The sequence below is a fragment of the Thalassophryne amazonica genome, unplaced genomic scaffold (genome assembly GCF_902500255.1).
Source record: "Thalassophryne amazonica unplaced genomic scaffold, fThaAma1.1, whole genome shotgun sequence".
NCBI lineage: Eukaryota > Metazoa > Chordata > Actinopteri > Batrachoidiformes > Batrachoididae > Thalassophryne > Thalassophryne amazonica.
The window spans coordinates 269,079-294,232 of record NW_022986244.1 but is presented as its reverse complement, the minus strand read 5'-3'; the positions used below and the strand labels follow the sequence as shown (position 1 = coordinate 294,232).

The window sequence follows — 25,154 nt, the reverse complement described above, 5'->3', positions numbered from 1 at the left end:
TCCTGTAGATTACTGCCTCTCAGTGTTTGACCTGCCAGCACTCCTGGTGCCTGAGGTACTCGGGTACACTGACGGTTTCACTGTGGACTGTGAGTCTGACATCCACTCGACCCCGGGCCCTGGGTATGTGATGACACGTAGGGCGGCTGTGCTGATGGCCTGAATCCGAGTCAAACTACTGTCCTGTCGTCTCAGGATCTGTGTCACTCTCTGGAGGTATTTGGGTGTGACAGGGCCTCCTAGAAATGCAAGACTCACTTAAACCTTGTGCCTTTAACAGCATGGCCGCCCTCTTTAAGGTCCCCAAAGCAGTGGCATTACCAGGGTGTGAGGAGGACAGCTTTTCCCCCTTCATGTGTGTCCTCAAGCAAACAAACAACTACTGCTTCTGGACACTGAGCTCGAGTCCAGGGTGGCGCTCCTACCTCTCTCGTGATGCGTCTCTCAATGTAGGCCATGAACTGAGAACTGAGACTGGAGCGGTCTGCCGGTCCTCGACACCTCGGCTCATCTTCCTCCTCCTCCCCTGGACAGCTGTCAATGAAGTCTATCTGCTCCAACTCCAGATCCACTGCAGGAGACATGGACATAGGCAGTGTGCTCAGCAGCAGGGCTATGAAATGAAAACTCTGAAGTCAGAGGAAAATTTGCAGGAGGTGTGGGGGGCACAGCCTCCCAGGAGATGGGGTTAAGGGTCTGCGGGACCCCAGAAACCAAATTAATTTTGTATCTAATGATACATTTTCAGCATCTCCTGGAAGAAAAACTCTCAAAAGAAGTGCACATTTAAATGATGTTAGATTGAACCTTTCATTTGAACTTCAGTGATAATGCTGAAATAACAGAATATGAAGATGGAAGTAGGACCTGGAATGATTTTCCTTTTAATTCTAAATCAAATGATGCATTAACTCAGAACAATTAAACTACATGAAATTCATGAAGACTGAAAAGACTGTTAAAGCATTTCAAAAACAAAGCTCAGAGAATATTTTGAAAATCATGGAAAAATATCAATAACATACCTTATTTGTAAAAAAAAAAGTCATATAATCTTGTCTGAAATCCTGTTTGAACAGCACAATGTTTAATTTGCAGAGATAAAAAAAAGTCTTACCGTGTTTCTTGAGGGAACAAGATGCAGTTTGCTTTTCCTGTTTCTTTTATCTGTGTTCATGATGAACTTTAAATTCAACCCAACACCAACTCCACAGACTCTTGTCCTGATTAAACTTTTTCAAAGCGTCTTTCTCACCATCTTGCCTCTCTCAGACGTCGCTCCATGACACAGACATGCTGCAAAATTCTTCATTTAAAAACTTGATGGCTCTTAAGAGTGTGTGACGTCCACACGCTACATTTAGCTTCAAGAACAGCATCATGGAGCAGCCACACAGCGTCGCCGTAGTAACTAACCAGTCCCACTGTATGACAACTGTCGTAACAGCCACGCTTTGAGAGAGGGATTTCTCTCTGCTGACACCGATTTGTATCTGTAATGCCGCGCTCACACCAGACGCCACAAATTTGCATCCCTTGCCTGGCGATGGACGCGCCACCATCGCCTCGTGTGTCGCTCTGCTTGAGCCGCGTTCACACCGAATGCCACGCGACGCCACAAATTCATCATTTGCTACAGGAGCCGCGTCTGGATGATGGCCCCTTTCAGAGGTACTTCTGCCTCTCCACGACCCAGTTTGAGGACCTCCTGTCCCATTCGCACGCACATGTGGGAAGAAAAAAAAAAACTGGCTGCCGCTGCAGTTCCTCACTCTCTCCTCAAACTCTGTCATAATTGTGTTATAAACCAGTAACCATTTGTTTTATTATACATCTGTGTAGTTAATACATTTATCTTCACAGAGGATTCATTCGCACGCGCACGTGGGAAAAAAAAACAAAAAAAACAAAAAAAACTGTCTGCCGCTGCAGTTCCTCGCTCTCCCCTCCAACTCTGTCATAATTGTGTTATAAACCAGTCACCATTTGTTTTATTATACATCTGTGTAGTTAATATAATTACCTTCATGGATGATTCATTCGTGAAAAAAAAAAAACTGTCTGCCACTGCAGTTCCTCGCTCTCTCCTCAAACTCTGTCATAATTGTGTTAAATAAAGGACAAAAGGGACATAAGTCCTGCTCTCAGGCTGATTACCAGAGACAGGACATGTCCACATCAAGTACAAACTCCAGACAGCTTCACGTCACTACATATCCAGTCCCTGATTGGTCATCGTGGCGCGACAAGATGAAAAATTCAGATTTTTCAAGTTGGAGAAGAGGGCAATGCGACACAGCGCGATATCGTGCCAACTGCTCAAAATCACTTTATTCGCGTCGCTTTATTCGCCACCATTGCGTTGCATCGCATGGCTTGGACTTTTGTGGTGCCACAAAGCATCCTTCCATAGGGATTACATGGCAACCTGTCATTGCAGTCGCCCGCGTGGTGTCCGGTGTGAACGCGGGATAACACACACACATCAGTGTCCGTGGACTTATAAAACTTGCACGATGTCATAAAAAAGAACGCGTTGCGATAGGCATTTCAAAAACTCACTGACGATCAAGATTACAGAGTACAACACTAACACCCCCGCCCATGATGAAATCCGCGGAAATCCTGGGATCCGTGGAGTTTTCTTAGCCCTGCAGCGGAAATCCTGGGATCCGTGAAGTTTTCTTAGCCCTGCAGTGGAAATCCTGGAATCCACGGAGTTTTCACAGCCCTGCAGCAGATAAGAGTGTATTTCACGGAGGTCTTTAAAACTTTTTAGTTTTCTCACTTGTGCCATTAGCCAGCAGGGGCCCCCCCGCTCCGCCTGCTCGGCCGTCGTCTCGTCGCTGTCGCTGCTCTCTGGTGATCTCGGCCACGCGTAGCGGCAGTTCCGACAGCTCCTCTGTGGGCTACAGACATAGACAAGTTGTGAGATCACAGAAATGGGGACGGGAGACGGGCTCTGTGTACGCATCTGACCTCGTTACCCGACCACCGCTTATCCCCGCTGTCCACGCTGTTGAATCCTGAATCCAGTGCACCATAGGGGCGGCCAGGGTGCAGCTCATCCACGCTGCAGACAGACACACACACGGGTCAGCCAGCATGTGGATTCAGCTCAAACAAGCCATAAGCATTAAATATAAAATCAAGCGAGAAAAAACCTGCAGGGTTCTGACCAGGAACTGAAGGTCAGAGGTCGTCTGTAGTAGTCCGAAAGGTCGGGGGTGGTTTTACTGGCCTCCAGATTCAGATATTTGAAAATGTGGACCTTCCCCTTTATGCAGATCTGTACATGATCATGCAAGGAGCTCAGAGTTAGACTGTGTGTGAAAGCTTCAAACATTTCAGAAAGTTGAATTGAGTGAAATAACTAAATGTGTTTGAAAATTAACACAATCAGGTCACGCCGCATCAACCTACAATACTGCAGCGTAACAACAGAACAACACCTGCTGAAAAAAGGTCTTCAAAAGTGGACCTTTAATCTACAGCTGTTGTGGGGAACCACCCACACCCCCTTCCCACATGGATTCACCCCTGGCTTGCTGTTTGAGCAGAAGAATGGATAATGTTTATTGATGCAAAAACACGAACAGATTGACAGGTAAGAAACTTTCATCTGTTGTATGGCTGGGGGGCCTGGCTGCCTTTTTGTTTCTGTCTTTTGTTTTTCCTTCCAGGTGGCTTGCATTTGGGACTGAGTGGCTGTGTTGCTGAGGTTATCAGGACCTCACCCTGATCACCTGCGGCTCGTCAGGACTCACAGCTGAGGTGCATCTATATGGATTGGAACATGGTGGCATTTAAGACTGGCGTATACAGTGTGTATTTGCCAGAGACACGACCTTGTGACCAGACGGGTGAGATCGTCGTCTCGGGAGCCATCTCATCATCAGTGGATGCAGAGAACGTCCAGGGTTTGATGCACGGTCTGTGAAAGAGGAGGGGGTGAGGTCTCACGCTCGTCAGCACACTTCCTGAGGTACGTTAGATTTTGTGACTAACATTTATACAGTCAGTAAATGTGGTGTCCCTCACACCTTATTATATTGAGCTGTATGTTAGTCATGTATCGGCTTCCACTGCAGTGGAGTTTTGTGAACTGGATGTTCCATGCCTGCAGGTTGGGAAGCTGATTAGTAATCAAGCCAGGAAGTGTTTGCTGTTTGTACACCTTTAAGTGTTCTCTCTGTGTGTAGAGTGTGGACTCACATAATGGTTCCTTCTTTCACAGACTCGGTTTGTTGCGGCCACCTGGGGGGTGTCGGCGGGGTCCTTGGGTCCGAACAGCTTCTGGCTCCGGACTGTTAGCGCTGCTGGGAGCGCACCACGCCAGACCGCACTTTCTTTTGTTATTTTTTGTATCACTGTTATGTATTAAATTCAGTTAGCCTTTGTACCGTGCTCTGCTTATTTCATACTGGGTCCTTCAAACGCTGGTCGGTTCTCCGAGCTGCGTCCGACACATAACAGTATCGACATTTTTCACATCATGTCATCCTCAGAAAGAGACTTTAAGTGCATTTGGGTGGAAATAAAAGCGTCATTATTTATAATGTGTTGCGGACCAGCTGTTTTTAGTGAGGACACTCACAGCGGCACAGTTTAAAAAAAAAAAAAAAAAAAACTGAAAAAATGTCTATGTAAAACCATAGCTCTGAGCATCCCCGCATTTTGAGAGACAAGTGTTTTTCAACTCGGAGCTGCTGCACAGCGGATATACGGCTCTGTGCTCCCTGAAAGTGGGAGAAGTGGGAAGATCAACCGAACGCTGACTTCCCCCTGCTCACGGGCTGGTTTTAATGCTGTGATCAACTCATGACACAGAAATAATATTTGTATAGACCACTGGTTTTCAAACTGTGAGCCACGACCCCCTTGGGGGGCACCAGAATTCTTTGGGGGGGGCACAAGGGATGGGTATCATGAACTGTTTCTTTTTGAGAATCATTAAGAAATGATTCAATCCACCGACATCAACAGTCTTTTTGCTTAACGTTTCCCTTATCAGTCCTTCAGAGCGGCCATTGAATTTTCAGGTTGCTTTGTCGGGAAAATTATAATTTCTTTTGATTACAGACCCTGCAACAGGTTTGTAATAAACTGCTTCTGCAAAGGCCCCACTTTGAAGCTCGAAACAATGAAGCAGTGCTCCGATCCGCTGCTTTGCTGGTTCTCTGCTTTGCTGCTTTCAGAAGCCACAAGTCTGCTTCTTAACCCCCTCAATGCCATTTAAAAATGTCAATCATGAGTCACTTTTGTGCAGATTAAAGTCACTAACTGGGACTCGTCTTGTTGCAGGCAAGAAACAAGAATCATTCTCTGTTCCGTTGGCACAGCTCCAAACAATGCACCGCTCTCTGCTGAGACAGAGTGCGGACGGAATTAATAACTTCAAAACGAATCGCCGCTTTGAATCAAATGACACCTCTTTCCAAATGTAACACAGACAAGAGACTAAATGTTGACTGACAGCTCAGCTCAGCGGTATGGGGTTAGATTTGCGCCATTAATATCTGAAAGGAAATGCTTTTGAGAAAAACTACAGATTTTGTTATTTCTATTTCTGTCCAGAGATCAAGGATCCAGTGACCAATATCATATTTATTTACTTTAGGATTCAATAAAATGTTCTTGACATAGAAAACCTATAAAGCCGACTTTTAGTGCACAGAACATTCACAAAAGGTATTGATAAGGGAATCGATAAGGAATTGGATCAATAAGCGGAAGTGATAATGGCATCGATAGATTAAAATCTTATCAATACCCATTCCTTATTATTTATATTAAAATGTGTTAGTTATGCCAAAGACGTTTAAAATCACACAGCAATGTTTAAAGGTTTTTAAAAAATGATGTTTAAAATATGACAAAAATAAAAAGAGAATAGAAAGTTCTTTAAAAACATGTTTAAAATATTTACAAAGGCTGTAAAATGTATGAAAGAATATAAAGTTCTTTAAAAATGTGTTTAAAATGTTTACAAAGGCTGTAAAATGTGTGAAAGAATACAAAGTTCTTTAAAAACATGTTTACAATGTTTACAAAAGGTGTAAAATGTGTGAAAGAATAGACAGTTCTTTAAAATCATGTTTAAAATGTTTACAAAGGGTGTAAAATGTGTGAACGAATAGAGTTCTTTAAAAACATGTTTAAAATGTTTACAAAGGGTGTAACATGTGTGAACGAATAGACAGTTCTTTAAAAACATGTTTAAAATGTTTACAAAGGGTGTAAAATGTGTGAACGAATAGAAAGTTCTATAAAAACATGTTTAAAATGTTTTCAAAGGGTGTAAAATGTGTGAACAAAGACAAAGTTCTTTCAAAATATGTTTAAAATGTTTACAAAGGGTGTAAAATGTGTGAACGAATAGACAGTTCTTTAAAAACATGTTTAAAATGTTTACAAAGGGTGTAAAATGTGTGAACGAATAGAAAGTTCTTTAAAAACATGTTTAAAATGTTTACAAAGAGTGTAAAATGTGTGAACGAATAGACAGTTCTTTAAAAACATGTTTAAAATGTTTACAAAGGGTGTAAAATGTGTGAACGAATAGACAGTTCTTTAAAAACATGTTTAAAATGTTTACAAAGGGTGTAAAATGTGTGAACGAATAGAAAGTTCTTTAAAAACATGTTTAAAATGTTTTAAAAGGGTGTAAAATGTGTGAACAAAGACAAAGTTCTTTAAAAATATGTTTAAAATGTTTACAAAGGGTGTAAAATGTGTGAACGAATAGACAGTTCTTTAAAAACATGTTTAAAATGTTTACAAAGGGTGTAACGTGTGAACGAATAGACAGTTCTTTAAAAACATGTTTAAAATGTTTACAAAGGGTGTAACATGTGTGAACGAATAGACAGTTCTTTAAAAACATGTTTAAAATGTTTACAAAGGGTGTAAAATGTGTGAACGAATAGACAGTTCTTTAAAAACATGTTTAAAATGTTTACAAAGAGTGTAAAATGTGTGAACGAATAGACAGTTCTTTAAAAACATGTTTAAAATGTTTACAAAGGGTGTAAAATGTGTGAACGAATAGAAAGTTCTTTAAAAACATGATTAAAATGTATACAAAGGGTGTAAAATGTGTGAACGAATACAAAGTTCTTTAAAAACATGATTAAAATGTATACAAAGGGTGTAAAATGTGTGAACGAATAGACAGTTCTTTAAAAACATTTAAAATGTTTACAAAGGGTGTACAATGTGTGAACGAATAGACAGTTCTTTAAAAACATGTTTAAAATGTTTACAAAGGGTGTAAAATGTGTGAACGAATAGACAGTTCTTTAAAAACATGTTTAAAATGTTTACAAAGGGTGTAAAATGTGTGAACGAATAGAGTTCTTTAAAAACATGTTTAAAATGTTTACAAAGGGTGTAACGTGTGAACGAATAGACAGTTCTTTAAAAACATGTTTAAAATGTTTACAAAGGGTGTAAAATGTGTGAACGAATACAGTTCTTTAAAAACATGTTTAAAATGTTTACAAAGAGTGTAAAATGTGTGAATGAATAGACAGTTCTTTAAAAACATGTTTAAAATGTTTACAAAGGGTGTAAAATGTGTGAACGAATAGAGTTCTTTAAAAACATGATTAAAATGTATACAAAGGGTGTAAAATGTGTGAACGAATACAAAGTTCTTTAAAAATATGTTTAAAATGTTTACAAAGAGTGTAAAATGTGTGAATGAATAGACAGTTCTTTAAAAACATGTTTAAAATGTTTACAAAGGGTGTAAAATGTGTGAACGAATAGAGTTCTTTAAAAACATGATTAAAATGTATACAAAGGGTGTAAAATGTGTGAACGAATACAAAGTTCTTTAAACATATGTTTAAAATGTTTACAAAGGGTGTAAAATGTGTGAACGAATAGAAAGTTAAAAACATGATTAAAATGTATACAAATAAATGGACTGCATTTATATAGCGCTTTTCCATCTGCATCAGACGCTCAAAGTGCTTTACAATAATGCCTCACATTCACCCCGATGTCAGGGTGCTGCCATACAGGGTGCCCACTACACACCGGGAGCAACTAGCATTAAGGACCTTGCCCAAGGGCCCTTAGTGATTTTCCAGTCTGGCTGGGATTTGAACCAAGGATCTTCTGGTCTCAAGCCCAACACTTAACCACTAGACCATCACCTCCCCTAAATGTGTAAATGCATAGACAGTTTCTTAAAACAAACAAATAATTTATTTAAAAATGTGTTTAAGATGGTGGGGGCCTTTTTCAAGCTGGCACATACCTGTGCAGGAGGCGTCTGCAGAGGGTTGTTGTCCAGGACAATGGTCTGAAGCTGTGTCAGTTGTCGATAACAGATGGGGATATTGGTCACTTTGTTACAGGAGAAATCCAGACGGACCAGAGGAAGGTCTGCCAGCTCTGCGCGCGCACACACACACACACGGCATGAGTTATACTCATGTTTATTTCACACAAAATGCACAGCCAACCGCGTGGTTCTTTACGTCCTCAGTTGAATCGGGATGTGGACTCACAGCTAGGGATGGGTATCGAGAACCGGTTCCTTTCGGGTATCGTTAAGAAATGATTCGATCCACCGACATCAATAAGCTTTGTGCTTAACGATTCTGTTTTCGGTCCTTCAGAGTGGCCATATTTTTGGGGGGGTGTTTGTCAGGAAAATGGTAATTTCTCTACATTGATTACGGACCCTGCAGCGGGTCCGTAATCAACTTTTCTGCAGCGCGGCCTTGCTTTGAACCTTGAACCAATCAAAGCAGTGGTTCGCAGATTGAAGCAATGCTTCGATCTATTGCTTCATTTATTCTTTCTTTCTTTCGCTTAATTTTCCCCCGCTAAAACCCTAAAGAGCATACCTCTGTGAGTATTATTTACCTTTTCTATGTTAAACCGACCTGTTATGTCATCATGTTCGGGTGCATTTGTTTTCAAATTGTAATATTTCTTAAATTTATTTTTGTTTATATATTAATAATCTAATGATTATTATATACAATTTTAGAGAAAGAGGCAAAAAGAACCTGAAACACAACAGAAAATATAAAAGCAGCTAACAATGAACATACACAAATAAATAAACAAATACATATAGAAATAAATAAGTGTTTCCTGTGAACACCTAGTGACTCTTACACCTCCACTTCATCACTATTTTATTTAAGTTTAATGACAATTTGTTTTGGTCAAACCATATTTTCAGTTTGTTAATTTCTTCAGTGATTTCCTCCAGAACTATCTGACAAACTAGAAAACTGCTGCATCCTAGTAAGAGCAGAATACTACTGGAATGAATTTGAATAAGGAAAGTTGTGGGGTTTTTTGTTTGTTTTGTTTTTTTTCCTTCACTAAATGGATGCTGCACTCACTGCAGTTTATTGTCTGGAATAGTCCGAGATTGCATTTCAGAGCTTCTAGAATTCAAACATTTTCGTGTGGGTGGTGTTGGGGGGGGAGGGGGGAATTTGGGGTTTCAGCTTTTTTTGTTTTTCACCACTTTCATCCCTGAATATGTCAATCGTAATTCACTTTTGTGTGGATTAAAGTTACTAACTGGGACTCCTGTCTTGTTGCAAGAAAGAAACGAGACTCGTCCTCCGTTCTGTTCACACAGCTCCAAACGCTGCGCGGCTTTCTGCCGAGTCAAGTTAAAACAATAGAGTAAAGTTGGAATTAATAACTTCAAAGTGAAACACCATTTTGTTTATTTTATTTATGTCCAGAGATCAAGGATACAGTGACCAATTTCATATTTATTTACTTTAAGACTCAATGAAATACATAGAAAACCTGTAAAGCCTACTTTTAGTACAAAATTCACGAGCTATCGATAAGGGAATCGATAAGGAATCGTATCGATAAGCAGAATCGATAATGGCATCGATATCGATAAAATCTTATCAATACCCATTCCTACTCACAGCCCAGTGTTTCCCCACACGTGGGCTCTACTGGGGCTGGCCAGGAAGATAAAATCTGAATTACACCCCCCACAACAATGTACTTTTGTAGCGCACACAGGCTGTGTGACCACCGGCCCCACACACCTCCTCACACTCGCAGCATCAGCTGAGACACACTTTTTTCATCCTCAAAGGATTCAGACTTTATACGTGTTCTTGCATTCAGAGATTCTTGACTTTGAGAAGTGATTAAGGAGCAGAGGTTTGTTTGAGTCTCGATGTACCTGGAGGAAGGCGCAGCAGGTGGTTCCTCCTGATGTTGAGGTCTCGCAGTGCCTCTAGCTGGCCAATTTGAGACGGCAGTGTCTGGATTTCATTGCAGCTGACATCCTGCAGGAGGCAGCAGTGAGTAACTAATCACAGACTGTCTATACTTGGAGGAAGAGAGACTCACCAGCTCTGTCAGGTGTCTCAGCTGTCCGAGCTCTTCTGGCAAAGAGACCAGTTTGTTGTTGTAGGCAATCAGAACTTTCAGAGGCAAACTGAAGAGAACCACAGGGAGGACCGACAGCTGGTTCCGGCTGACACACACACACACACACACACACACACAGGGAGAGAGAAAGAGAGCAGTTCATGAGATCCAGAACCCCCACAACTGCAATGATACTTTGACCTTTCACCTTGTGGCACTAGCAGGTCAAACAGGATTTAACAAATTCTCCAAGACTGTTTTGACCATGACTGGAGCTGAACCCAGACAGGATCATCAAGGTGAATTTTGGACATAAACTCTACATGGTGGATCCTTGACCTCTGGACATAAATAAACTCTACATTGTGGATCCTTGACTTCTGGACATAAATAAACTCTACATGGTGGATCCTTGACTTCTGGACATAAATAAACTCTACATGGTGGATCCTTGACCTCTGGACGTAAATAAAAATAAACAAAATCTGTAGTTTTTGTCAAAAGCATTTCCTTTCAGACAATACTGGCATGAATGTCACTCTATATGCCTGAGCTGAGCTCAGCCAGCTGCACATCAGCATCAATATAATTCATAAAGAACAGAGGACGTCTCATTTTGGGAGGAAAAAACATTTTAGTCTGTTGTAGTTTGTTGTCTGTAAATGGTAAATGGACTGCATTTATATAGCGCTTTTCCATCTGCATCAGACGTTCAAAGCACTTTACAATTATGCCTCACATTCACCCCGATGTCACGGTGCTGCCATACAAGGCGCTCACTACACACCGGGAGTAATAGGGGATTAAAGGCCTTGCCCAAGGGCGCTTAGTGATTTTCCAGTCAGGTGGGGTCTGTGTTACGTTTGTAAAGAAGTGTCATTTGATTTAAAATGGTGATTCACTTTGAAGTTATTAATTCGGGCCAGACTCTAAGGTGACTCGGCAGAGAGCGGCGCAGTGTTTGGAGCTGTGCGAATGGAACGGAGGACAACTCTCGTTTCTTGCCTGCAACAAGACAAGAGTCCCAGTTAGTGACTTTAAGCTGCACATAAGTGAGTTACGATTGACATTTTTAAATGGCACTGAGAGGGGTTAAGAAGCAGCAGGTCGGAGCACTGCTTCATTGGTTCAAGCTTCAAAGCGGAGCCGTTACAGAAGCCATTGATTACAGACCCTGCAGCAGGTCTGTAATCAACGTACAGAAATAATTTTCCCGACAAACACCCTCAAAAACAACGGCCGCTCTGAAGGACTGATAAGGGAATAGTTAAGCAAAAAGGCTAATAATGACAGTGGATCGAATCAATTCTAAGGGCCCCTTCACACATAGTGTGAATATGCACAACTCAGGGCAACTCCCGTCAGAACAGCTCGTATGAGCGCACCACAAAATATCGCACTGACGGACAGGCATGCACAATGCCGGTGCGACGGTTCGTACATGCGTGAACACAGTGTGGTTATACATCACGCAGCTGTTGTGAAGAAAAAAAATACATGCTGCAATGGTTTCGTGCATGCGGGAAGACAGTGCAAGCAGCAGTGTGATGTATAACCACATTGTGCAGTGAAAATAATAAAAATAAAAAATGCATGTCACCCACAGGACTTGAACCTGCACTTTCCAAAAGCTCTGACTGCCAGTCAGAAACTTTACCACTGAGCTACCACCGTTGGCCTGTGAAAGGTGCAGGAAACACCGATATCAGGAAGGACATGGACGTATTAAAAATAAATAAATAAATAAGACCACACACCACATAAAAACACTGCATTCATCAAGTGGGCAATACAAATATGATCCATCTATTCCTCTGTAGATGACCCATGGTCACAGACATAATGTCATGAAATGACATGAATGAGAAACAGTGTGCTCCCATGTCCACATCTGCTGGTTTGTGTCCAGCCGGTCCGTGTGCATGTCCTGCCCAACACGTGTGTCTTGTGGACAGCGCGCCACAGGATAGACACCACATCATGTGGAACAGAGCTGACGTGGGTGACGTGGCATTCAGATCTCCCGCTGCGTGTTATTATCTGACGGTCCATTTCAACCTGGGGATAGCCTGTCAACAGGCTGCAGCGAGTGCGTGCATGCTGCAGCCCGTCACCACAACGATATATGTTTTAATTTATGTCCACAGGATGACAGAAAGCAGACACACGTGCGTCACAATGAGCAGTTGTTAGTCCATGTCCATCCAAACACAGTATGTGCTGTCCAGCTGAGATGTACAGAACGACAGATCTCCACAGCCGCTTCTGTCGGCGGCCACACCTCCTGTCAGTTCAGCCCACACACCAAAGCCACACTCATGGGGAACTCAGACATTTTTCACATCCAGCTTGACAGTGATCGTCTGCTGACTGTTGTCGTGTTAAAAGTGCGAATGGCCACACATTTTCAAAGTGCCATGTGAGCGGTGTTAGATGTTCGTGTGTGTCACCTAGTATTTGGCCGACACCTGTTGCGAGAGGGATCAATGGGCTCTCACAGCGCACAGTTTGTCTTTCAGCCACTGGTGTGCGCAAATAGTTGAAGCAACAGGTGTACGAGGCGTTAGAGGCAGCTAAGATTCTACAGGTTTTGCATATGATTCCTGCTTCATGCCTACTTTATGCGCAAATTGACCAAATTTACACTATGTGTGAAGGGGCCATTAATGATTCTTGGAAAAAAACGGTTCTCGATACCCATACCTAGTCCAGGCCCGTTTGAAGTTCACCAGTGACCATCTGGATGATCCAGAGGAGGCGTGGGAGAAGGTCATGTGGTCAGATGAGACCAAAATAGAGCTTTTTTTTTAATCAACTCCAATCGCTGTGTTTGGAGGATGAGAACAACCCCAAGAAAACCATCCCAACTGTGAAGAATGGGGGTGGAAACATCATACTCTGGGGGTGCTCTTTTGCAAAGGGGACAGGACGACTGCACAGTATTGAAGGGAGGATGGATGGGGTCATGTATTGTGACATTTTGTCAAACAACCACCTTCCCTCAGTAAGACCATTGAAGATGGGTCATGGCTGGGTCTTCCAGCATGACAATGACCCCAAACACACAGCCAGGGCAACTAAGGAGGGGCTCCGTAAGAAGCATTTCAAGGTCCTGGAGTGGCCTGGCCAGTCTCCAGACCTGAACTCAATAGAAAATCTTTGGAGGGAGCTGAAACTCCAAACCTGAAAGATCTAGAGAAGATCTGTATGGAGGAGTGAACCAAAATCTCTGCTGCAGTGTGTGAAAACCTGGTGAAAAACTACAGGAAACATTTGACCTCTGTAATTGCAAACAAATGCTACTGTACCAAATATTAACACTGATTTTCACAGGTGTTCAAATACTTATTTGCAGCAGTAACATACAAATAAATTATTAAAAAATCATACATTGTGATTTCTGTATTTTTATATTTTTTTAGATTATGTCTCTCACAGTGGACATGCACCTAAGATAAAAATTTCAGACCCCTCCATGATTTCCAAAAGGGAGAACTTGCAAAATCGCATGGTGTTCAAATTCTTATTTTCCTCACTGTATATATATATATATATATATATATATACACATATATATACACACACACGAGGTCTGTTAGAAAAGCAGGGCTTGACAATAAGGCAATTTATGCACTGGCCCACAGGGCCAGTAGAATCTGAAAGTTACTGGCCCGGATGAAAATATCACTGGCCCATACTTTCACGCCTGTGCCGAACCGGGGGGTAACTGATAAGAATTTTTTAAATCAACACTCAGACATTAGAATTGGGTTTCCTTAATGTAAAAACACTTGAAAACAAACACAAAATTCTTATACTACATGATAAAAACCTTAAAGTGAGTAAACTTTGAAAAAAATGTCGGTAGGTAACTGATAGGAATTTTTTCAACACTCAGACATTAATACAAAAATAAATTTATTTCTTGATCATTTACAAAATTAATATGTTAAATTTCATAAACCAAGTTCCCTTGCTAATGTTGTCACCGTGGGGTTTCCACAAGGGCATACTGATTAGACTTTTAAACTGGCGTATGAAATCATACCACATTGTCTACCAGGACATGGTATATTTATACTTACTTGTTAGCATATTCTGGCATGGCCCTACAAGTTCCACAGAAGACAACCTCACTCTCCTCATCACGCTCCAGCTATGGCCGTCTTTTCTTCCAGGAAGTTTGCCAAGTTTTCCTCACCCTTTTCTTCTCATATTCAGCATCAGCAGCCTTCCTCTTCTGTGCTTGTTTTGAGGGTGATAGCTGTTCTTTCCTTTGCTTTCCTGGTTTCTGCCCAGGGGCAGGAGGTTTCAAGAAATTCATAATATTCACTGCGCTCGATCTTGCTTAAGCGAAAATGACGCGTCGATGTTGAAGCGAAATTTGCGCCACATCAGAAGATGCGCCTGTAGACGAAGTTTGTCTGCACTTCGGCAATGTTCCCAACATTGCGAAGTGGTGCAACATGTCCTGTCTCTGGTAGCAGCCTGTGAGCAGGACATATGTCTCTTTTGTCCTTTATTTCACAACTATGACAAGAGTTTTTGGAGGAGCAGCAGCCCCACAGCAGCGGGAGCGGAGTTTCTTTTTCTTTTTTTTTAAATTGTTTACATGTGCGCGCGTGAACCTGACAGTTGGTCCTCAAGTTGGGTCCTGCAGAGGCAGAAGGACCGCTGAAAGCAGCCATCATCCAGACGCAGCTCCTGCAGCAAATAATGATACTGCCTGAATTGGGAACGTCTCATGACGTTTGTCAGCTTTCCACAACAACTCGCTCCGTGTGATCAAGGTCCGTCATGTTAACTTGACTGACAACCGGAGCCGGCGAGCTGAATGGAAGCTCCTTTTATTTGATGACGCACCGGGGCGAATTTTCGCAGCAAAAGCAGAGCGACACACCGGGTGAAGGAGGCGCGTCCGTTGCCACGTGACCCCCGCGAATTTGTAGCATCTGATCGCGCCCGGTGTGAACGCGGCATTAGACTAATAAATCTGCCCAAAGCGATTTTAATTCTTACTGGCCCATACGGACCAGTGAAATATGAACTTCACTGGCCCGTGGTGGCCCGGAACATGTAAAAAAGGCCGCCGGGCCATCAGACCAGTGCTATTGTCGAGCCCAGAAAAGTATCGGACCTTTTTTTTTTTTTTCAAAAACCATATGGATTTGAATCACGTGTGATTGCATCAGCCAAGCTTGAACCTTCGTGCGCATGCGTGAGTTTTTTCACGCCTGTCGGTTGCGTCATTCGCCTGTGAGCAGGCTTTGAGTGAGCACTGGTCCACCCCTCTTGTCGTTAAGGAAATGGCGGAATGATTTGGAGCTTTGCTGCATGAATTTTTTCCTGAAACTGTGAGCGACCTCCAGGTGGACACCATTCGGAAAATTAATATGGTTTTCAGGGACGATTTTATGGGGATTACACAGATTAAGGAGTGATCCAGACGGTTTAAAGACCGCCCACAGCGTCTGAGAGCGCGGCGAGCTCCGAGCACCGATCGACAGGCTCACACCCCGCTGAAACAACCAGATCATTTCCAACATGAAGGCTTTGTTGATCCGGGACGTCGTCTGACTTTCACAAAAAGGCAGAAGGTGTGGACATCAGCACTTTTTCGGCACATTCCACTGTTACAGGAGTTTTTTTCATGGAAAAAGAAGCGGATGAATGCGCCACCGTGCCGCTCATGGCGCGGGACAAAACCACCTCCGTGTTGGTCTCTCAGGACGGCTTTCAGGTAGCTTTCAGGCAGCTTCCGGTTGCTTTTCAGTCGTGTGAATATCCGAGAAATTGAGCATGAGCTGGACATGCCCCAACATGTCCTGTGAGGCTTCATCACGGCGTTGTTTTGCGCCATGTGGCTCTGCCGCGACGCGCGGGATTCCTCCGCTCCTGTAACAGTGGAATGTGCCGTTCATTTCCAAACTGGACACTGTCTTGATCCGGTATGTCGTCTGACTAGCACAGGAATTGCGGAAGACGTGGACATCAGCACTTTTTCGGCACATTGAGACAGACGTGCGGAGGAGTTCCGCGCGTCGCACTGGAGCCGCATGGCGCAAAGCAACGCCGTGATGAAGGCTCACAGGACATGTTGGAGCATGTCCAGCTCATGCTCAATTTCTCGGAAATTCACATGACTGAAAAGTAACCGACAGCCGTCTGAAATCCACCTGAAAGCCGTCCTGTGAGACCAACACGGAGGTGGTTTTGTGCCACGCCATGAGCGGCACGGTGGCGCATTCATCCACTTCTTTTTCCATGAAAAAAACTCCTGTAACAGTGGAATGTGCCAAAAAAAGTGCTTCTGCCTTCTTGTGAAAGTCAGACGACGCCCAGGATCAACAAAGCCTTCACGTTGGAAATGATCTGGTTGATTCAGCGTGGTGTCAGCCTGTCGATCGGCGCGCGCCGCGCTCTCAGCAGCTGTGGGCAGTCTTTAAACCGTCTGGATCACTCCATAATCTGTGTAATCCCCATAAAATCGTCCCTGAAAGCCATATTAATTTTCCGAATGGTGTCCACCTGGAGGTCTCTCACAGTTTCAGGAAAAAAATTGATGCAGCAAAGATCCAAATCATTCCGCCATTTCCTTAACGACGAGAGGGGTGGACCAGTGCTCACTCAAAGCCTGCTCACAGGCGAATGACGCAACCGACAGGCGTGAAAAAACTCACGCATGCGCACGAAGGTTCAACCTTGGCTGATGCAATCACACGTGATTCAAATCCATATGGTTTTTGAAAAAAATACAAAGGTCAGATACTTTCTAACAGACCTCATATATCCTCCATTTTCTCTGTTTGCTTTTTGTTTTATTTCACTCCGTGAAAATTGTAAAGAAAGACGCAAATCTGATACACGATTCAGACCGACTGTCATGGTAACGTTCTGATATGGGAAAATATCAGACCAGAAATCAGCCAATCAGAGCACACGTAGCATCTTAGCCATATAATAAATGGGATATATTTAACTCTGAGGAAGCTTAACTTGGTGAAGGTCATATGTTCTGGCAGTGTTTCCCTGTGACTGAATTTTGGAAGATGGTCACTATGAGCCCCTCCCTGAGCCTGGTTCTGCTGGAGGTTTCTTCCTGTTAAAAGGGAGTTTTTCCTTCCCACTGTAGCCAAGTGCTTGCTCACAGGGGGTCGTTTTGACCGTTGGGGTTTTACATAATTATTGTATGGCCTTGCCTTACAATATAAAGCCGTCTGTGTGTGTGTGTGTGGGGGGGGGGGGGGGGGGGGGGGGGGGGCGCTGATCACAGAGTGAAAAACAACACAAACTAAACTGTGACGCTGCCTTTATTTCTCTATGGACTGTTCTGACAGTTCGTCCTGTTCACTCCGTGTGCATGTGTCGGTGACAGTTAGACTGAAATTATGAGATGAAATAAATTGGTCAAAATTTCTTGAAATGAGAATATATGAATGAACAGAATAAAAATCACACACGTGTGATTAAAAAAACCTGATGTGGAGAAAGTCTGCAGTGATGTTCAGAAGCAGAAATCACATAAAGCAGCTGAGAACTCTGAACTTTAACAGGCTGTTATTTTACACAGATATTTATTTTAGATGACTTAATGTAGTTGTTTAATGTTCAAGCACAAAACGTGACTGAGGAGGAGAAAAAAAAGAGGAAATGAACTCTAGTCAGAATAAAAACAAGCTCCTGATTTTTATTTTTCAAAATTATTAGAATTATTAATTATTAAATCATGAGTCAAATCAGTCTGCATTGTTCAGTTTTTCCTGCACGTTTGTGTATTTTTTCCTTCTTTCTAATGCCACGTTCACACCAGGCGCGACCAGATGCCACAAATTCGCTTTGTCGAATAGGAGGAGCTTCCATTCCGCTCGCCGGCTCCGGTTGTCAGTCAAGTTAACATGACGGACCTTGATCACACGGAGCGAGTTGCTGTGGAAAGCTGAGAAACATCATGAGACGTTCCCAATTCGGGGAGTATCATTATTTGCTGCAGGAGCTGCGTCTGGATGACGGCCGCTTTCAGCGGTCCTTCCGGCTTTGCAGGACCCAGTTTGAGGACCTTCTGTACCGTTCATGCGCGCACATGTAAACAATTTCCAAAAAAAAAAAAAAAAAACCTCCGCTCCCCCTGCTGTGGGGCTGATGCTCGCTCCAAAAACTCTGTCATAATTGTGTTTAGAAACCAGTCACCATTTGTTTTATTATACATCTGTGTAGTTAATAAATAAAATAATCTTCACGGATGATACGCTTACGCACGCAGATGAAAAAAAAACAAACAAAAAACTCCGCTGGCCATGCTGTGGTGCTGCTGCTCGCTCTTCCCCAAAAAACTCTGTCATAATTGTGAAATAAAGGACAAAAGGGACATAAGTCCTGCTCACAGGCTGCTACCAGATACAGGACATGTTCACATCCATCTCAGTCAAACTACAGACATCTCCACGTCACTACATATTCAGTCCCTGATTGGTCATCGCAGCGCAACAAAACAAAAAAGTTCAGATTTTTCAAGTTGGGGAGGAGGGCAACGCAACATGACGCAACGCAGTATCTCGACACAAACGCGCCAATCGCTCAAAATTTCTTCACTCGCGTCCATCGCGTCGTGCTGCGTGGCTTGGCGCCACAACGAGTCCTTCCATAGGGATTACATGGCAACCTGTCGCTGCTGTCGCGCGCATCGCACCGGTGTGAATGCGGCATAAGAGTTTGGTTTTTGTTTGTTCTACTACAAAGTTTGAAAAAACAATAAAATGTTAACACTTTTCCTTATAGCAGTTATTTAATTTCAGAAATGGAACAGAAACAACCACACACACACAAATATATATATATATATATATATATATATATATATATATATATATATATATGAAGCTGACCTCACAAAACATGAAATGTGTTGGTTTCATACAGTCTGCACTGCAGTTACAGAAATAGAAGACAAAGTAAATGTCAGGATCATTACGTGTCCATCACCACCACATTTGGAAAAACTATAAGACCACAGGCCATGCATTATTTATGTTTTGTGTCTTTTAGTAAAGGTTTTTTTTTTTTATTAAGGCAGTAAGTGCCTCCCTGTATTACCACAGCTGAACGGTTTCTGTTGCCACATCTTTTGAAATAAAACTGCAGAACACTAAAGCCAAAAAACTAAAAGAAGGAGAAAAATGGGAGCGGTACAGGAGCGGGAGTCATTCTGAATGGGAGTGGAATGAGAGTGGGAGTCATTTTACCAGGAGTGGGACGGGACAGGAATTTTTTTTTTTTTTTAATGTGGCCCGGGATTGGGATGGGACAGAAATTTTTCTGTGGGAGTGGGACAGGAGTGAAAATCTACTCCTGTATCACCCTCTAGTTCGTAGCATCTTCTAGCATCAATTAACACACCTTTTGAAGAATATATTGAACAGAATGTCTTTTCTAAAACCTCTGAAACGGGACAGATACCAGGGAAAGTGCCAGTCAAATGAAAAGCATCAACCCCTGCAAGTGTAGAAGCTTCAAAGAAGAGGTATGAAGAGAAAGGAAGAGAGAGGAAGTTTGTGAGTAGCTGGACACAGGATTATCCATGGCTGGGACACAAGGAAGAGGACAACATAATATACTGCCATGTCTGTCAGGATTTTCCTTCTATTGCGGACCAGTAAGTCATTTTTAAATGTTGAAATAAAAGAATTTGATTTGCTTTAGAAAATACATACTGGCAAATGATCATGCATTGAAGAGTGATGAATTCAGAAAACACACAGGAGAGAAGCAGATCCATATTGGCATTTACCAATTATTTTAATTTTTCCCCAATTATGAACAATTGCAGGAAAGAAACATTATGAGCTATGTCTTGGTTAACAGATTAAAAGGCGAGAGGCTATGTATGCAATATGTAATAAAATTTATTTTTTGGAAATTGAATTTTACCACCCACACAGGAGAGTGACAGTATTAACTTTTTCCATGAAGTGATATGTCACAGCAAAGTAGATGTGATAAATATTTAATTTGAATCTCACTTACGGGTTAACTGGACAACCAGCTTTTCCTATAGGACAAGTAAACAGCCAGGAACAAGTACACTAAAAAAGCTTCATGTCAATGCCTGCCAAGCGTGGGTTTTGACATACTTGGACATTGCTTGTTTGGAGTTGTCGATAGCCAGAGTCCACAGAGCCAAAGAGCCGGCAATAAAGCCTTGGGATTCACTTCTCAGAACCCTCCGTGAGCTCCGGGTGTAACACGTGACTGGGGTTTGGAGTTCTGGATCCAGGGAGTGGGTGGGTTATATTTGACGTTATGAGTTTTGTTTTCACTTTATAATGCATATACATAAACACATATGTACTTTTCTTTACTTTCTTTCATTTATTAGGTATATATTTAATCACAGCACTTTGACCTTGAAAGTTTTTTCCAAGGTAAAACTGTGTGGAATTGGAAACTGGTGTTGGCGGAGGTTTGTGCTCTATGAGGGCGGTGCTCCAGTTTCCTCTTAAATGAAAGGCGCTGAGGACGTTACCTGATGTTGAGGTAGGTGAGGGACTGCAGGTTGAGAAGGCTGTCTGGCAGAGATCTCAGACAGTTCTGGTACAGGGTCAAACTCTCCAGAGACACAAAGAGACAAACGTCCAGCGGCAGCTCCGACAGACGGTTACGAGACAAATCTGCACACAGACACACAATGTTTGCGTCACTGACAGTGAAGAAGTGGTTCACGACCGCACTGTGACCTTTGACACATCGAACCACAGTTGGCCCAACACACTCAAACACACTCTTCAGGTCAGTGTGCTAAGTGCAATACGTTCACTGTCCACAAGGGGCAGCATAAACAGTCTCAGCTGGTACAATGAGAAAAACAGTGACATCATCACAGTGTGTCATGCACAGTCTTTGTGCTACTTCCTGTTTGAGTTAGCCTAAACAGTAAATTGAACTTTTCCATCTGAGGCAGACCCTCCAAGCTCTACAAGGACAAACACACACACACACACACACACAGGTGACAGCACCATTACTGACATCTGCATAGCAACACACACGGACAGAGCACGGAGTAACCCATTAAATGTTAAACAGTTTTAATATTTTGCCACCGTTTACGTAACATTTTATGGTCTGAAATCTCTTATGATTAACCAAACCAATCAGATTTGCGGAAAAACGTAATTCGATTAGAATTCATAGTTAGCAATGGAACCAATCTCAACCTCTAAATTCTGGATCTGTTAGTGAATCTCAGGGGTAGCTGCTGGTGATCACCTTATGGCCCGGTCACATGGCATGTGACGATTCCTGAACGAAGAGCAAAATGTCAAAAAGTCACAAATCATCGAGAAAAGGTGGACAAATGAGCTTTTCACTTTTCCTATCACTGAATAGTCTGCGAATCAAGCGCAAAAGGAACGAAAGAGGAACAAAACAAAACCAAAGCTAATGTTGATCTCAACACTTTAAACGAAACGGGCCTGGGACCACTGCTGGAGCAGTGTGTGTGTCTGCATCCTGCTCTGCGTTCCAGGACTCTGTGCTGGGACAGAGCAGCGCCTGAGTTGCTGCAAAGAGAAGCGCACAATCCGACCTCTGTGGAGCTCTGTGCGCACGTCCACCTGCTCAGGTTGCTCGTTCAAAACAAATGAGGGATCATCTCCTTTATCATCAGAATCCTCAGTCTGGTTCAGACTCTGATGACACACTGCGCGCTCCGTCTTGCTCCAATTCACAAAAAAAAAAAAAAAAAAAAAAAAACAGGAGCGCTTTCTCAACATTCAGACGCCTCATACAAAACAAAAACCACCACACGAACCACACACACTAAATACTCCACCAAAATAATACACACTCCAAACACACCAAATATTTCTCAAATCTCTCAAATACCAAAACTCTAATCGCTGTCTGTACACCCAAAATGCACACGTACTCAGCGTTTTTCACGCATTGTTGTGTTCATAGATTTGCTTGCAGCTTTTAATGTTTTAATGTTTGCTTTTAATGTATGCGTTATATCATGTGTTTTCCTTGCCGCACTACGGTTTTTTTTTTTTTTTTTTGCATTGCTGAAATGCGCTCCGTTCTCAAAACGGTAAAGCAAACAGCACTCAGGTTTGAAGATGTACAGGGAGACACACTGCTTCCTTGTCAGGGCTGAGAACATCAGATCACAAAGTTCAGAGTCCTTCTGTGCTCCCCCACCCCACCCCCCCAAAAAAGGAGAAAATATTTCCATTTAAAGTCACAAGCAAACTTAAAACTGTCTGTCTCTTATTTCACCATTGGGGGAGGGGAGGGAGTGAGAGTGAGAGCTGTCTCTCTCTCTCTCTGCTGTTCACACACAAATGTCTGGTGCTGCTGAAACCTTTTTCACACTTGATGCTCAGCGTGTCGCTTCTGTAAACTGCTGCCTGGTTTACACAAACTGATTCACTCAGAGATCACCACAGACGACATGAAATATTATTACATTGTGACGGCCCTCAGCTCTACAACGAGGCTGATCGCGCTCCTGCAAAGCTCCCCCGCTGTGAACAAATATGCAGCAATCACGGATCACCTCCTCAAAACTTCTGAACTGTCAGACTGAAAGGGCCAGCAGGCTCTTCTCTCTGCACAGGCCCTTCAGAGTTCATGGACAGAATGCTGCAGCTCCTGACAGGACACCGGCCGCTGTGTTCAAGTACCATCAGAAATTACACAACTTTGTTGTTGTTTCAAATTCAGCAGTTGCTTGTAGCAGGGGCGTGGTTTTCATTTTATTTTTGGTAAAATAATTAATTGTATCCACACAAAAGATTAATTCTGGCCTGCATAAGGTGCCTGAGCCCAGTGAAGCTGACCCCTCACCCACATAAAAAAAAATCCAAGCAAACAGGCTGAGTTTGCCCTGTAATTTCCAACAGTACATGAACGCAGCAGCAGCAGCAGCAGCAGCGCTCACAAACCGGCTTCTGTACTGTGTGAAAACATTCAGCTGGTTGAACGAAGTCAAAATAAATGCTAACGTTACAAAAAGTAAGTAAACAATAAAAAAAATGCCAAGAACAACAGCAAAATGATGGAAGAATGGGAGAGCCCTGCACCGAGTCATACCGCGTATTTAACGCATTTACTATACTAAATGTATAAATACAAGCATGAATCAATGCAAAATGTATAAATACAGATATAAAAGTGTAAAAATAAATATGTAACTGCATAAATGCATGTGTAGAAGTAGGGATGACCAACAATAGCTGGACGGTATTTGCTGATAAAAGCTCAAAAAGTTAATTATTGTTATCTGCAGATTTAACTGTGCGCAGATAAAAATGTCTGATAATGCTACACCTCCAGACTGCCGGGTTCAGAAGGCAGCAAGTTTGACTGTCCCTTTAAGACGGACTTCAAGGTCAGCGTCGCATCACTGTGCCAGACACACCCACTCTGACTTCAAAGGAATGGCAGCTGGTCGCTTTGCCTCCGTCTCTTTTATCTAATGAAACCGAGGGCCAATGGGGGTCCTAACAAAGCTTGCCAGCCCTTGAAAAACACAACCCTGCTGGAAAAACTATGCTATGACACATTTCCAACAGCCAAAGTGTTTTTCTGCATTGTTTATTCTGCAAAATAAAAATGGTCATGTTAGCTATAAATAACGCCAACAGAATCCTGAAGGGGTCATATCGCCGATGTATCGGCTGGGTTCTCGTTCGAGCTAATCTGCCACCTGGTGGCGACCCTTCATGTGCGTGCAGAAATGTGCCTTCCCGAGCAGCCTGGTTTCCGCTCACAGACTGTCATCTTTTGTTTTGATTTGAACAGACAGACAGGAGTCCCTCATTGGTCTGTTTACACCCAGTGGGCGGAGCACCTGTGCCAAACATGAGGAGCAAACGGTGTCACAGTGAGCAGTGACAGAATGGGCGTGCCCACTTTGTGACGTCAGCAACTAGCTGCCTGTTAGCATGCTAACCCTTTCAAACTCACAGGTGCTGTAGTTTGTCCGGAACCGTATTCTGAGCCTCACCTGCACAGCGAAATAACTGAGCACGTGACACCTTTTCTCATTTCAATAAAAACCCACCATGAACTTCTAGCGGAGCGAAAGAGGCGGATACCGATCGAGCTGCCGTCGGTCTGCTGTGAAAAATATTTGGCACTCAAGTTGACGCCCGGGTACCGGGTCCCTGAGGGCTCCGGGTCCCTGCTGGTACCGGGTCCCTGCGGACTCCGGGTTGACTCACCGGCCCTGGTGGTGTCCGTAAGGTCGTAGTTGGCGGCGCTCCGGGGAAACTCCTTCAGCTTCCTGCCGCTCAGGTTCAGGCAGCCGGTGGCCGAGGCTTCGTCCAGCGCCCGGTCCACGGAGCGGGTCCAGGACACCGGGCCGGCCTGGCCCGCCGGTCCCAGGCCGTTATTACCGCCTCCCGCCGTGAAGCTCAGTCCCGAACTGTTCGCCAACCCCAGCAACACCGAGGCCGCCATTACGCGCTCAGCGAGTTAGCTCCCAGTGCTAACGGCTAACTCCAACCCACCCAGCGCCCGAGGCCAGGCTGCGCGTGCGCGCTGTCATCATCATCAACAACAACAGGCGCGAGTCACGTGACAGCCGAGTCTAAAACTCATCAAAAACAATATAAAACATTAAAATTAATAATATGATAATAAATTAAGTGCATGAGACCAAGTTGCTGGGTGTAGTAGTAGATTAAAAATTATCATGGAAAAAACATATAAATAATATTTTTGAAGACATGCAAGGTTTCTCAGTTGTAGTACAATGAATAGTACACTAC

General features: G+C 43.1%; 1 protein-coding gene across 2 annotated transcripts in view; it reads right to left on the bottom strand.

Annotated features, from left to right (window-relative positions):
- Window positions 1–24,916, bottom strand: part of lrch3 (leucine-rich repeats and calponin homology (CH) domain containing 3) — a 129,276-nt gene extending 104,360 nt beyond the window's left edge. The window contains exons 1-9 of one of the 2 annotated variants that reach the window (XM_034165316.1): window positions 24,606–24,916; window positions 20,903–21,047; window positions 10,363–10,489; window positions 10,193–10,298; window positions 8,270–8,406; window positions 3,180–3,289; window positions 2,980–3,073; window positions 2,789–2,909; window positions 426–571 (exon numbers count right to left, since the gene is read on the bottom strand). In XM_034165316.1, the coding sequence (XP_034021207.1) occupies window positions 426–571; window positions 2,789–2,909; window positions 2,980–3,073; window positions 3,180–3,289; window positions 8,270–8,406; window positions 10,193–10,298; window positions 10,363–10,489; window positions 20,903–21,047; window positions 24,606–24,843 (1,224 nt within the window). In that variant the 5' untranslated portion in view covers window positions 24,844–24,916. The remainder of the gene's footprint in view (window positions 1–425; window positions 572–2,788; window positions 2,910–2,979; window positions 3,074–3,179; window positions 3,290–8,269; window positions 8,407–10,192; window positions 10,299–10,362; window positions 10,490–20,902; window positions 21,048–24,605) is intronic. The other variant, XM_034165317.1, reaches the window with a different exon arrangement.
- Between the last annotated feature and the right edge of the window lie 238 nt (window positions 24,917–25,154).